Source organism: Rhinatrema bivittatum, chromosome 2 (assembly GCF_901001135.1).
Source record: "Rhinatrema bivittatum chromosome 2, aRhiBiv1.1, whole genome shotgun sequence".
NCBI classification, from domain to species: Eukaryota; Metazoa; Chordata; class Amphibia; order Gymnophiona; family Rhinatrematidae; genus Rhinatrema; species Rhinatrema bivittatum.
In genome coordinates, this window is record NC_042616.1 from 375290588 (window position 1) to 375305472 (window position 14885).

The 14885-nt window shown below is 42.3% G+C and overlaps 1 protein-coding gene across 1 annotated transcript in view; it reads left to right on the top strand.

Annotated features, from left to right (window-relative positions):
* Nucleotides 1-14885, top strand: part of LOC115083294 (dynein heavy chain 5, axonemal-like) — a 1259434-nt gene that overhangs the window by 1209135 nt on the left and 35414 nt on the right. The window contains exon 68 of the mRNA XM_029587102.1: nt 4021-4242. Within this exon, the coding sequence (XP_029442962.1) occupies nt 4021-4242 (222 nt within the window). The remainder of the gene's footprint in view (nt 1-4020; nt 4243-14885) is intronic.

Here is a 14885-nt window from a genome sequence, read left to right on the forward strand (position 1 = left end):
TCTTGAAGCTTCCATGCCCTACATAGACCATGCCCCTTTTTGATATGCACACTGTTTTTTTAAAATCTACCTTTAAATTTGAATTACCTCATTATGAATTAGCATAAGATGTATTATCTATTGTTAATACCTGAGAGGGTTCATGTGGCATGGAGAATGTTTAAAAAAAGGGACATAAAGGGAGTAAGAGAAGAGTGCATGCCCTCTTCAATTTATTCATTTATAAAGCGAACTTTTAATCTCAGAAGCTCTAGAAAAATAGGAAGGCAAAAACATATGCTGATGTAATAGTACTACTGGCATCTAAAAAGGAAGACCTACAAAGGATGATAAATAGATTATATGTAGCCTGCAAGATCTATGGAATGAGCTTGAATTAAAAAAAACACAATAATTATGATAAGCAGCTAAAAGAATATCAAACACTATAGAAATGTTTGCTTTTATAGATATTTATTTAGTAACTAGATCTCAGATGATGGAAAATGCTTAACAAAAGTAACAAGACTTCAGAATGCAAACAATGATTTTTGGGACTGGCAGGTGCTTCTAATTTCAAAGCTAAAGATAAGGCTGCTAAGTAAGTGCACTAATATTCTCAAACTTAGTTTAATGCAACTCCCTATTACTAGGCATACCCGCAGGACAATTAAAACCATTATGGCTACTACAAAATGCCTCTTCAAGATTATTGTTAGGGAAAGGGAAATTTGACCACACCACCTCTTTGCTGTTAGATCTACACTGGCTTCCAGTACAATCAAGAATCCACTATAAAGTACTAACACTAATTTTCAACATAATCCATGACAGAAACTCCTGCTTATTAGGCGTGTTTCTCCAACCATATACACCACAACGAACACTAAGATCACAAAACAAAGGACTATTAACTGTATATCTAATGCCAATAAGAGACTGAATGTTTTCTATAGCAGGCCCCAAGTTGTGAAACTCTCTACTTGAGTTGTTACGTCTGATTACAGAAAGAAAGAGCTTCAAACATGAACTGAAAACATTGCTCTTCAAAAATGCATGTGATCGAACATAAAATAACTACTGGTAGAAAATCACATAGATATTGCTTGATGAATGAGTGATAATGATTAGGAGACTTAAAGAGTATTAAGACAACTCACTGACTACCCCATGAATGTTATTTAAAAGGAACTAATTTACTATTAATTACTATTTCAACAATCTTATTAACATATTTTGATGTAGTGTTGACCTATAATGTGAATGTTTCTTTTGTAAACCGTTGTGATCTTCTTTTGGAATGACGGTATATAAAATGCCTAAATAAATAAATAAATAAATGCCTAAATAAATCTTCCTGGGGCAAGCTACCATGTTTAAAGAGATCATAATGAAAATACATGAATTTGAAATGTGGTATTATACAAGAATTCTAAAGATTAGCTGGAAGAACAGGATTTCAAATGAAATGATGGGAGGTGGAAAAATCCTGGTCAAAGAGTGAGCTAAAAAAAAAAAATCTGCTGGTTATATGCTCCTAGGTTTTGGTGGCAGATTGGCTAATTTAGTACTGAATGGCATGGGAAAGAGCAAAAGAGATGGAGGAAAGAAGAGAGCACTTTGGAGCAATACATTAAAAAAATGCGCAAAACAAAATAGGTAGCTGAGCACAAACAGAACTAAAGCATCACAGTTGCCAAGTTTTTTTTTTTTTATTGAAGATGGCAAGATGCACATTTTTATATTAAATCATGATTGCTAAATGCTTGAGTACTCCTCAAAAATTTTTAGAACATGCCTCAATCTTTTAGTGTAGACCCCTTTTCAATCTTTAAAACATTTGCAGACCCCCACATGCTTCTTTCTAATTTTTACATGCAATTAAATACCATATATGGAAAACATATTACTGTAATAATGAAGAAATAATATGTACCCCAGAATCAATCATAATGTATAAAACATTATATTAAGTAACTTACTAATATAAAGTGCTAGGAATGTACTGGAGGGGAGAGAAAGAGGGAGAGAGAAACTGGTGGGAATGGACTGGAGAGAGAAAGTCAGACTGATAGGAGTGGGCAGGAGGGTAGAGAGAGAGAGAGAGGGGTGGAAATGTATTTCGAGAAAGAGATTCATAGGGGGATATGGGTTCTCACTTTGCTCATGCCTTCTACAAAGAAACCCACCAGCAGGAACAGTGGTCATCTTGAAATTGCCCAAACTAATATAACTTCATAAAACACAATAATTCTACAGTCTATATAAAACTGCACTTAAATGGTTTCAGAACGCTAATCTTCAGTCCCCAGTAGCTGCTTCCCATAGGAGTCACAATTTTGTAACCCCCCCCCCCCCCCCCCCGCCCCTCCTTTCACAAAGGATCACACTTCAGATATGGAAGAACACTTTACATTTGGTGCTGTGCTGGAAAAAAAACAGATTCTTCTATGGGGGACAAGTTAACCTGTAAGACCCAGGGGATCACGCTCAGTCTCAGAAAAAAAACAGTTGACACACCATGAGTTGTGTTTCAAAAAATAAGCTAGTTTTACAGAAGACAGATCAAAAGTTCAGTGATACAAAACCCTGTACAAACTACAAACAATAGTTTTCCCAATGGGATCAGATCACAAAATATATCAGATAGAGTCCTTATTCCATCCATAAATGCATGATGCAGCTCCTCAAGTACCTTAAGTAAAGTGGTAGCAAAAGATTTGGACATCCCTTGACTCCTAAAAGGTCTCTCAGCACGCAAATATCCTCTCAGTTTCAGGAATCTGTTTTCTAAGTTTAACTGTATCAAATACCTCCTTGAGCATTCAGTCTTCCAGACAAATGTCTCTCTCCCATGAAGGTTAGGAAAATGAAACCATCCAGAATCCTTCTGATTGAACTCCCCTTGAAATTCATCTCTGACCAGATGAGAAAGTAAGATGTTTTCCCAGTGGACAGAAGAACAGGCACCTGCCTTCTCCTATCCTAGTCCCCAGAGAGACACAGCCTCCTGCTGTCCCTCTTTATCCTCTTTGCAGATGGTTCCTCAAAGGACTCTAGGAGTCTTCTTTTTGTAACCTTCTATGTCTGACTCATCCTGTAAGGATGGAACCTTAACATCACTCAAAATATCCACTACACCCCCTGAACCTCCCATTGCTGGAAATGTCTTTTGTTGCTCTATGGGAAGGCCTAGCCTACATGCAAAAAAAAAAAAAAAAAATCTTTCATATTAGTCTCTCTGAAATACCATTTATCAAAATATTCAACAAACATGGAATCAAGATTTATTTTTTGAAGCACTATACTGATAACCTTCTCCTTTCCTTGGAATGAATTCTATTTGCCATTACTTTGTGCAGTCTACCATGTAAACCATTTCTAATTGAGTCTACCACCTTAGGACCTACCACTAGGCTGCTCAGCTTGTTTATGATTCTTCTCTGTGAAATAATGTCAAATGACTTATGGAAATTTAAGTACACTAGATCCAGCATAATGCCCTGATTTAATTCTTTGACTGCCTAACCAAGATAATTTATTTGATTTGTTTGAGAAGACCTCCCTCTGGTAAAGAAAGAAACATGTGGCCTTGAATCCTGTAATCTGCTGGCTTCAAGATACACCCATATTCTCTCCTTTAATAGGGAGTTCATTAATTTACCCATCACTGAAGTTAGATTAAACTGGTCTGTAGTTAGCAGCATCCTCCCTACTCTCACTTTTAGTGAGCTTAAATACACATCTTTACTCCAGAAGCAAAAGTCAAATGGGACCAAGGAGTATGAAAACAGAAGGAGGGTACTTGATATTTAAAGAATAAAACAAAATTCTAGTCCTTTTTTTTTAAAAGAAACACAAAATGGTAAGTTTCTCATTTTTGGTTCATTGTAAAAGGTGGATTTCACCTTCAGGTGCAATGGATGTACATAATAAAATATTTTTATATCCAATTTTTGATAATTAGGCAAGTACTGTTTTACAGGTGTTATTTTATAGTATAAAACAAATGCAATTTTTCCTTTTTTTCTTTTCATACAGGGCTTTTTGACAGCCATGAGGCAGGAGACGACACGCATGAATCTAACAAAAGGCTGGGCTCTCGACAGTGTCATTTTACATAATGATGTGACCAGGATGATGAAGGAGGATGTCAATGGCCCTCCTCCTTCTGACATTGGAGGGGTTTATGTTTACGGCCTGTTTCTCGATGGTGCAGGTTGGGACCGTAGGAACAGTAAATTAATGGAATCCTCTCCAAAGGTTAGTACAGTGATGACATGTATTAAAGCAGCATCTCTAGCAAAACAAGTAATAACCCCTGGGCTGAGCTTCTCCCTGAGAAGTTCATGAGTGACCCTCAATTTCACAGACTTGATATTCAAACTTACCATACAGTTCTTTCTCTGTCTCTCTGAGTTCTAAGATTCCCTATTGGAAGAGAGAGACATTATTACAAGGCCCTGAGTGTTGTTAAGACAATCTTTAAATACACTGGAAGCTGATTGTTGTTTACCGCTTAACTTTACTAACAACTGATAGTGGAATAGTAATGCATATAATGGCTGTTGTAAACTACTTAGAATGCCGCTGTAGGGTGTAGTAAAAGGTATTATTTATCAATAAGAATACAGCTAGTAGGTCTCAGACCTCTATGCCTACACACATCCATGTTAACCTTGAGCCCACCCCAAAAATGTGTTCTGGCTATGCCACTGGGGGGCGCACCAATAATCGACAGTATCCTTTCAGCGGATGTGTGTCAGCGTTTTTGTTTTTCTTAGGAAGAAGCTAGTGTTTGTCAGTTGTTGTTTGTTTTGTTTTTTGTTTTTTTTTGGGGGGGGGGATGCCACCTCTGCTGCTGCTCTTCCTCTCCACCGGAGTTGGGACCCAGGGGCAGCATGCAGATTCCCTTGCCACTCTGCTACTTCGAGTACAAGTACAGTTTCAAGGGGCCTAACCCGGTGCTCAGTGATGGCATTGTGCTCTTCTGGATGCACATGGGCAGTAAATACCTCTGTGCCAGTGGGCACGAACCCTGCTCCCTTACTATACACCATCCCATCAACCCTCTGGAGACTTCGACATATAGGGCTAGTTGGTATTTTATTTTGCCTTTGGCAATATGGGACTGTGGCTGCATTTTTTTTTTAGTTTCTAGCATATGTAATGCAGCTCACCTGCTCACAGAAATAAGAACTGACCTGCCAACTTCTCCTGTGCAAGGTTTGCATCCTTGCTGTTCCTTGCAGGGGAAGCTTTATACTGGGGAAGAGGGGGCTTTTGGCCTTCAGACAAATGATGAATGCACACCATGACTCTCTTGCAAGCTTAAAGTGGCCGGTGTGCTACTAACGTAAGTTTCTTGTGGCTGCTTGACACCAGTGATGTGCTACATCAGTGTGCAGGAGGGTCTGTGCTAGAGAGGCAGTGTGGTTTGGCTTTGGCTCTCTGTTTGTTGACAAGGATGAGCCATAGGATTTCCCAACTTGAGGATGTGTGACTTCCAATGTGGATGTGTGTGCTGTGCATATCCTCTTTTGATAATGCCATTAAATGATTGATAGTCAGTGAATAATATTGTGAAAGAACAGATTGAACTGATTTGACAGCCTAGCTGGGACCAAGTTCTAAAGCTATCATTTTTATGCTGATAGAGTATTTTTTGGTATGTTCAGGGAGCTGTATAGATATTTACTTCTCATTCTGGCCTGTATGAGAGAAATTTAAAAACTAAGACCACATTTGACAGCATACACGATGATAGAAATAGTTTGCTGAAATGAAGTATTGCATTGGTGTTTACCATATTACATACAGTATAGTATGAAATAGAAATGCCAGCTGTTATCTGTATTAGATATGGTGTTTGTAGCTTCTGATACTTATTATAAAAAAGCAGCATAACATTGTGTTGCAGTACATATGTTTTGCAATTTCACATGCCACCTCTCTGCACAATCGTTTTTTGGTTAGTCCATTAAAAGAGACTGAAACCTCCAAAGATTGCATTTATCTCCAGAACCAATGAAACTATTAGACCTCTAAACTGTAAATATTAAATATATATCTTTTGATAGGCTCACGCATGGCACAGCTATATTGGTAAAGGAAAGGAGGGAATAGCCATGTGGCAATAATGCTAATATAAATGTTGGTGATAGTGTTCTCAAAGTTAATTTAACCTAAGTGTAAAGAAGGCACCATTCTATAAAACAATTCTAACTCCTTTAGAAGGATTTGTTATGTGCCTTCCCCGCAGTCGTCCGTCCCCCCCCCCCGTCCCCCCCCGCAAGACCACCCACCTTCGGGGTCACCCAGCTGGTCCCGGTCCTGTCTCCCTCGTGGCTCTCGCAAGCCCGACTAGGCCCCGGCGTCCCGCAGTCGCCAGGCCTTTACTCGCATGCCGGGCCTCGGCATCTCAACAGCCCCTACGCGCGCGAGGACCAGCCACCCTGATATGGGTTTAAGGGCGGGTCCTAGTTCCGCGGCGCACACTGATTGAATGGATGTTAAAATGAAGTTCCTGGCCTCACTTCCTTGCCTTGGCAATCAGTTTGGTTTGTTCCTGAGATTGCCCTTGCTCGTGTTCCTGCTTGCTTGTTCCTAGTCTCGTTCCAGGATCCTTCTGTTTCAGTTCCGTTCCTGCTTGTACCTGCTTCCTTGCCTGCTTGTTCCTGTCTTCGTTGTTCGTCTTCCCGGTCTTACCTCGAACTACCTTTCTGGTAAAGACCCCAGCTTGTTTCTGACTCATCTGCCTGCCTGCTGCCTGCCTACATCCTCAATCTGTTCTTGACCTTACCTGACCTCTGGATCTTGACCCTTGCTTTGTTGACCACTCCTCAGACTGATTCCTGGACTTTGACCTTTCCTGTCTGACCTTGCTTGATTCTGGCTCTGTCCCTAGCCTTGTCATCACCAATGCTCTTCTGGTTTGCCTATCTCCAACCTGTTCCTAGCCTCGAACCCGAGAGCGCTCCTCCTGCCTCTGTGGGCACGCCGAACTCTGACACTCCCAGGAGACCCTGCAAGGCCCATCTAAGTCCCAGCAGCCCGGGTCCCTACGGGCTCCTCCTGGGGCGACCATGGGCTTCCAGTGGTGAAGATCAACACTGCGTCTGTCTCCTCTCGAGCTCCGCCCCCTGTGGTTGATCTCCGCACTGCCACAGGCCAGGGGTCCACCCCCGAGCGCAACAGGATTGGACCTATTTTTTGGGATCCGCCCAGGTACTTGTGACCTGGCTTGGCCATTATCAGAAACAAAGTTAGGAAAAGCCACTATTTATCCCTGGTGTTAGCATCATGGGATATATTGCTGTTTGGGATCCTGCCAGGTACTTGTGACCTGGATTGGCCACTGTTGGAAACAGGATACTGGACTTAATAGAACCTCTTATGAGTTAGTACAAAGTTAAAAGGGAAGCCAAATAGAGATGAGCTTTGTTTATCACGAATTAGGCAATTTCAATGAAATTGCCTAATTCGTCGTGGGTCGGGGTCCACGAACCCCAAAACTGATTTTCCCCGAACTACGAGGAAAATTAGTTTTTCGGGATTGTACAGGGGGAAGGGCACATTTTATTTTTTTTAAATAAAAAACCACCCCAAGCATTAAAATTTACTATAATATTATATATATATATATATATATATATATATATATATATAATATAATCCAATGGCAGGGGAGAAGAAAAAAGGATTCACACTCACAAAGCGGGGAGTAGCTGGCTTGTTACGGCGGTTACTACCCCAAACCAAATGTGCCTGATACTTCACTTTCGATGCATATCCAGCATAGCTCTCTGCTTCAACGGCAGGGGAGAAGAAAAAAACTGATACTTCACGCATATCCAGCATAGCTCCCGGCTTCAACGGCAGGGGAGAAGATAAACAACCAATAAGGGCTGTATAACATAATCTGGGTAAAAACAAATAAGCATGGGTGTAGCTTGCTTATTGCAGCGGTTACTACCCCTACTACCTCTAACTAATCAAGCTAGATATTTCACTTGGATGCAGCTCCATCACCGCTCTCTACATTTATGGTGGGGGTGGAAGGGAAATAGAACCAAGAGCTAAGAGAAACAGATAAGTATGAGAGAAAAAATGAGTGAGGCTTGCTGGGCAGACTGGATGGGCCATTTGGTCTTCTTCTGCTGTCATTTCTATGTTTCTATGTTTTTATAATACAACCCCGCACCACCATCCCGATCCCTCCCGAAGACTTACTAACATCCCTGGTGGTCCAGCGGGGTCCCATGAGCAATTTCTCCCTCCGTGCCATCGGGCTTTTGGGGCTGCCTCGCATCAAAATGGTGCCGATAGCCTTTGACCTACTATGTCACAGGGGTTACCGGTGCCATTGGTCAGCCCCGTCACATGGTAGGAGCAATGGATGGCGGGCGCCATGTTGTGCTTTTGGCAAGTCTTGGGGGACCATCCTGTCCCCCACAAGACTTGTCAAAAGTCCCTGGTGGTCCAGCGGGGGTCCGGGAGCGATCTCGCCATCGGCTGCCAGTAATAAAAATGGCACCGATAGCCTTTGCCCTCACTATGTCACAGGGGCTACCGGTGCCATTGGTCAGCCCCTGTCACATGGTAGGAGCACAAGATGGTGCCAACCATCCATTGCTCCTACCGTGTGACAGGGGCTGACCAATGGCACCGGTAGCCCCTGTGACATAGTAGGTCAAAGGCTATCGGCGCCATTTTGATGCGAGGCAGGCCCAAAAGCCCGACGGCATGGAGGGAGAAATCATTCACGGGACCCCGCTGGACCACCAGGGATGTTAGTAAGGCTTGGGGAGGGATCGGGATGGTGGTGGGGGGGGGGGGGATTGTATTTAATGTGTTATAGTAAATTTTCTCAAAAAACGACCAGGTAGAAAAAAACGAAGCTCATCTCTAAAACCTAATAGAAGGAACATCTAATGAATAGATAGGGACCTTCATTTTTAGTTTTTATTTTATTTTTTCTATGGAATGTTTCAGTTTTTATCATAATGAAAAATAATAGAAAAACATCAGTATTCCTCACATTAAGAAAGGTGGACGGAAGGTCAAATGATTGCCAGCATGGCTAAAATGTGAGGTAAAAGAGACTATTTTAGCCAAAAGATCTTCATTCAAAAATTGGAAGAAGGATCCATCAGAAGAAAATAGGATTAAGCATGAGCATTGGCAAGTTAAATGTAAGACATTGATAACACAGTTAAATGTAAGACATTGATAAAACAGGCTAAGAATTTGAAAAGAAATTGGCCGTAGAGACAAAAACTCACAATAAAAACTTTTTAAAATATTTCCAAAGCAGAACATCTGTGAGGGAATCGGTTGGACAGTTAGATGATCGAGGGGGTAAAGGCCATTGTGGAAAGATTAAATGATTGCTTTGGTGTTTACTGGAGAGGATATTGGGGAGATTCCCATTCTGGAGACGGTTTTCATGAGTGATGATTCATATGAACTGAACCAAATCATGGTGAACCTGGAAGATGTGGTAAGCTAGATTGACAAAGTGAAGAGTAGTAAATCACCTGGACCAGATGGCATATACCCCAGTGTTCTGAAAGAATTAAAAAATGAAATTTCAGATCTATTTCAATTAATTTGTAACCTTTTATTAAAATCATCCGTTATACCTGAAGATTGGAAGATGGCCAATGTAACACCAATATTTAAAAAAAGGCTCCAGGGGTGATCTGGGAAACTATAGACCAGTGAGCCTGACTTCAGTGCCAAGAAAAATCATGGAAACTGTTTTAAAGACTAAAATCACAAAGCATTTAGAGAGACATGGTTTAATGGGACACAGCCAGCATGAATTTACCCAAGGGGAGTCTTGCCTCACAAATCTCCTACATTTTTTTGAAGGGGTGAATAAACATCTGGACAAAAGTGAACCGGTAGATGTGGTGTATTTGGATTTTCAGAAGGCATTTGACAAAGTCCTGCTTGAGAGACTTCTAAGAAAACTAAAAAGCATTAGGATAGGAGGCGATGTCCTTTTGTGGATTGCAAACTGGTTAAAAGACAGGAAACAGAGTAGGATTAAATGGTCTGCTTTCACAGTGGGAAAAAGGTAAACAGTGGAGTGCCTCAGGAATCTGTACTTGGACCAGTGCTTTTTAATTTATTTATAAATGATCTAGAAAGAGGTTCAAAGAGTGAGGTGATCAAATTTGAGGAAGACACAATTATGCAGAGTAGTTAAATCTCAAGTGGATTGCGATAAATTGCAGGAGGACTTTGCAAGACTGGAAAATTGGGCTTCCAAATGGCAGATGAAATTTAATGTGGACATGTGCAAAGTGATGCATATAGGGAAAAATAACCCTTGCTGTAGTTGCACAATGTTAGGTTCTATCTTAGTTACCACCCAAGAAAAAGATCTAGGCATCATAGTGGATAATACATTGAAATCCTCGGCTCAGTGTGCTGTGGCGATCAAAAAAGCAAACAGAATGTTAGGAATTATTAGGAAGGGCATGGCAAATAAAATGATGGATGTCATAATGCCTCTGTATCACTCCATGGTGAGACCACATTTTGAATATTGTGTGCAACTCTGGTCACCATATCTCAAAAAGGATTTAGTTGCACTGGAGAAATTACAGAGAAGGACGACCAACATAAGTGGCTTGGAAGAGCTGCCCTTTGAAGTAAGACTAAGGAGGTTAGTGCTGTTCAATTTGGAGAAGAGATGACTGAGTGGGGATGTGATAGAGGTCTACAAAATCATGAAAAGACTTGAAAAAGTTAATATAAATTGGATATTTACTCTCTCAAATAATGGAAGGACTAGGGGCACTCCATGAAGTTAGCAAGCAGCTCATTTAAAAAGAATGGAAGAAAATTCGTTTTCACTCAGTGCATAGTTAAGCTCTGGAATTCATTGCTGGAGGATGTGGTTATAGCAGTTATTAGGGGTGTGAATCATGTGATCGATCGTCTTAACGATCGATTTTGGCTGGGGGGGGGAGGGAAATCTGATCGTCGTGTTTTTTTTTTGTTAAAAATCGTAAATCGGGGGAGGGCGGGAAAACCGGCACACCAAAAAACCCTAAAACCCACCCCGAACCTTTAAAACAAATCCCCCACCCTCCCGAACCCCCCCAAAATGTTTTAAATTACCTGGGGTCCAGTGGGGGGGTCCCGGCGTGATTTTCAGCTCTCTGGCCATGGCTGCGTTAAGAGAAATGGTGCCGGTGGCCCTTTGCCCTTATCATGTGACAGGGCAAAGGTAGCGCTGGCGCCATTTTGGTTCCTGGCTCCCGACGTCACGTGTGCAGGAGATCGCCCCCGGACCCCCGCTGGACCCCCAGGGACTTTTGGCCAACTTGGGGGGGCCTCCTGACCCCCACAAGACTTGCCAAAATCCAGCGGGGGTCCGGGAGCGACTTCCTGCACGCGGGCCATATTGCCAATCTTCAAAATGGCGCCGGCGCTACCTTTGCCCTCACTATGTCATACGGGCGAGCTGAAGATCGCACTGGGACCCCCCACTGGACCCCAAGTAATTTAAAACATTTGGGGGGGGGGTTCGGGAGGGTGGGGGATTTGTTTTAAAGGTTCGGGTTGGGTTTTAGGGTTTTTTTGGTGTGCCGGTTTTCCCGCGCCCTATTTAACGATACAATACAAATGCCCCTGACGATAAATCGGGGGCATTTGTATTGTATCGTGCACTCTAACAATTTTGGACGATTTTAAAATTATCTGACGATAATTTTAATCGTTCAAAAACGATTCACATCCCTAGCAGTTATTGTAATTGGGTTTAAAAAAGGTTTGGATAAGTTTCTAGAGTAAAAATCTATAAACTGCTTTTAATTAATAAGCAATAGTAGCTTGAGATTTATTTAATGTTCAAATATATGCCAGGTACTTGTGACTTGGATTGGCCACTGTTGGAAATAGGATACTGGGCTTGATGGACCTTTGGTCTGACCCAGTATGGCAATTCTTATGGGATGGGATGACATCATAAGAACATAAGAAGTGCCATTTTAGGTGAGACAAAAGTTCCATCGAACCCAGAGACCAGTCTGAGTCACAAGAACCCAGCATATCCTGAAGAGTATATTCCTTGTTGCTCACTCCCAGTGATAAGCACTGGCTTTTTCCAAGTGTATCTTGCTAATAATTGTTCATGGACTTTTCCTCTAGGAACTTATCCTAACCTCTTTTAAACCCAGCTATGCAAGATGCCTGGATCATGTCCTTTAGCAGCAATTTCCACAACTTTGTTTGTTGATTGAAAACATTTTTTCTCCAATTTGTTTTAAATCTGCTATCTTCTATTTACATGGAGTGTCCCCCTAGTCCTAGTACTGTTTAAAACAGTAAATAACTATTTTACCTGCTCCATTCTACTTATGATTTATAAACCTTTATCATATCTCTTCTAGGTCGTCTCTTCTTCAAGCTGAAAAGCCCTAACTTGTTTAGCCTTTCTTCATAAGGGAACTCTTCCATCCCTTCTATCATTTTTTCTGCCCTTATCTGTACCAGTTCTACTTCTACTATATCTTTCTTGAGATTAGGCGACTAGAACCATAGACGCCAACTTTTCAAAATTGTTGAGTGTGCTAAACTCAACATAAATTACCCCTCACTGGTCACAGTGAAGGAGGATACTCAATATTGGGGGTGCTTAAGCACCCACAGAGCTGGCATCTGGACCAGAACTGCACACAATACTCAAGGTACTGTCACACCAAACAATACTCAAGGTACTGTCACACCAAACAAAGGCATTATGATATGTTCAGTTTTACTTTCCATTTCTTTCCAAATAATTCTCTGAGCTGAGGATATCAACATATTGTTCACTGTGACTCTGAGATGCCTTTCCTCCGTGTTAACTCCTTATAAGGAAACCAGCAACGTTGTTTGGATTATTTTCCCTATGTTCTTCACATTGCACTTGTCTGAATTAAATTTCGTCTGCCTTTCAATTTGATAATTTTAAATGTGATAATGCAACTTTGTCATGTTTGAAGGAACAGTGGTGGTATGCTTTGATGTACCTTGCCTGCCTTAGCTGAAACAGACTTTGGTGAGCATGGCCCACCATATGACTGTGATTTTTTTGGCAGGTACTGCAGCATCTGGTCCTCCCAGGTAATCTCCTATCCAAATTCCAGCTAATTCTAATCCTACTTAATTTACAAAATCTAAAAGGATTGGATTTACACAGCATGGTGTAACTAGGGGAGGGAATGATAGCAGATGGAAAATATATATCTGTACCAGATTAGCCAACTTCACGACTATTTCAATTAACACAACATTGCCACCATAATACATGCATTAATAACCAGCCACAGACTACGTAATTCTCTATTCCATGGAATCTTACAATAAAATCTCAAATGCCTCCAACTCATAGAGCTGCTAGAATTCTGGTAAAGGCCAAAGCAACTGACAATAAGACCAATCTTAAGTCAATTGCATTGGCAGTTCATCAAATACAGAATACAATTGAAAACTCTTTGTTTCGTCATCAGTTATTTAAACAACATGACCCCTGAGTATCTCTCCCAGCTCCTGCTCTCCTACACTCCCATAAAATAATGTCATTCTTTCCAAATGGGCCTTCTTTCCTTTTCCCCTCTGCCTTCTACCAGGTTAACTTGCACCAGACTCTACACTGCTGTGCCCCAAAACTATGGAACAATTTACCACTATCTCTATACCCTGAGACATCTTACCTTTTCTTCAGGAAAAGAATTAAGCCTTTGCTCTCTAAATTCACTTAAAAAATTGTGACAAGTATGAAGAAAACAGTGACAGAGACTCCATTGTATTACTTGCCTACTGGAACTTGATCATTAAACCTCATCATCAACCCCGGTTGACTTCCTCTTAATCCTTTGCACTAGGGGCCGGATTTTAAATGCTCTGCGCGCGTAAATCCAGCCGGATTTACGCGCGCAGGGCCCTCGCGCGCCAGCGCGCCTATTTTGCATAGGCCACCGATGCGCGCACAGCCCCGGGACGCGCGTAAGTCCCGGGGCTTCGTAAAAGGGGTGGGGAAGGGGTGGGGAAGGGGCGTGTCCGGGGCATGTCCGGGGGTCAGGGGGCGGTTCGGGGCGGGACCATGGGCATGGTCGAGGCCTCCAGACCAGCCCCCGGGTCGGGTGATGGCGCGCCAGCAGCCCGCTGGCGCGCGCAGATTTATGTCTGCTTTCAGCAGCGTAAATCTGCCAACATAAGGTGGGGGGGGGGGTTTAGATGGGGCCGGGGGGGTGGGTTAGGTAGGGGAAGGGAGGGGAAGGTGCTGGGGGTGGAAAGAAAGTTCCCTCCGAGGCTGCTCCGATTTCGTAGCGGCCTCGGAAGGAACAGGCAGCGCGTGCCGGGTTCAGCGCACGCAGGTTGCACAAATGTGCACCCCCTTGTGCGCGCCGACCCCAGATTTTATAAGATAGGCGCGGCTACGCGCGTATCTTATAAAAGCCAGCATACTTTTGTTCGCGCCTGGTGTGCGAACAAAAGTACGCGCTCGCGCAAATTTATAAAATCTGCCTCCCAGTGTCTGCTTTTTCCCAATGCATCTGGACTATGGTATCTTCTGTTGCCTTGGCTCTCTAAGCTCTCTAAGCTCTCTAAGCCATCTGGTAGACCCATATTGCTACTTAGTTCACTAATACAATTCTCCTTACACCTCCAGTCATACCTTATAGGGGTGTGCATTCGTTTTCGCCTTATTGGTGATCAGCAATGTATATTGCCATATTCGTTATATATGTGGGGAGGCAAAACGCATCGCGACTCCCCACGTATGTAACTTATTATCCGTTTAATTCGGTGCGCCCTGTGGCGCACGCTTTTCTTCGCCCCCATTAGCTACTAGCTAGCTTGGGATTTTCACAAAATGGCAGCGCCCATGCCCTACATTCCGG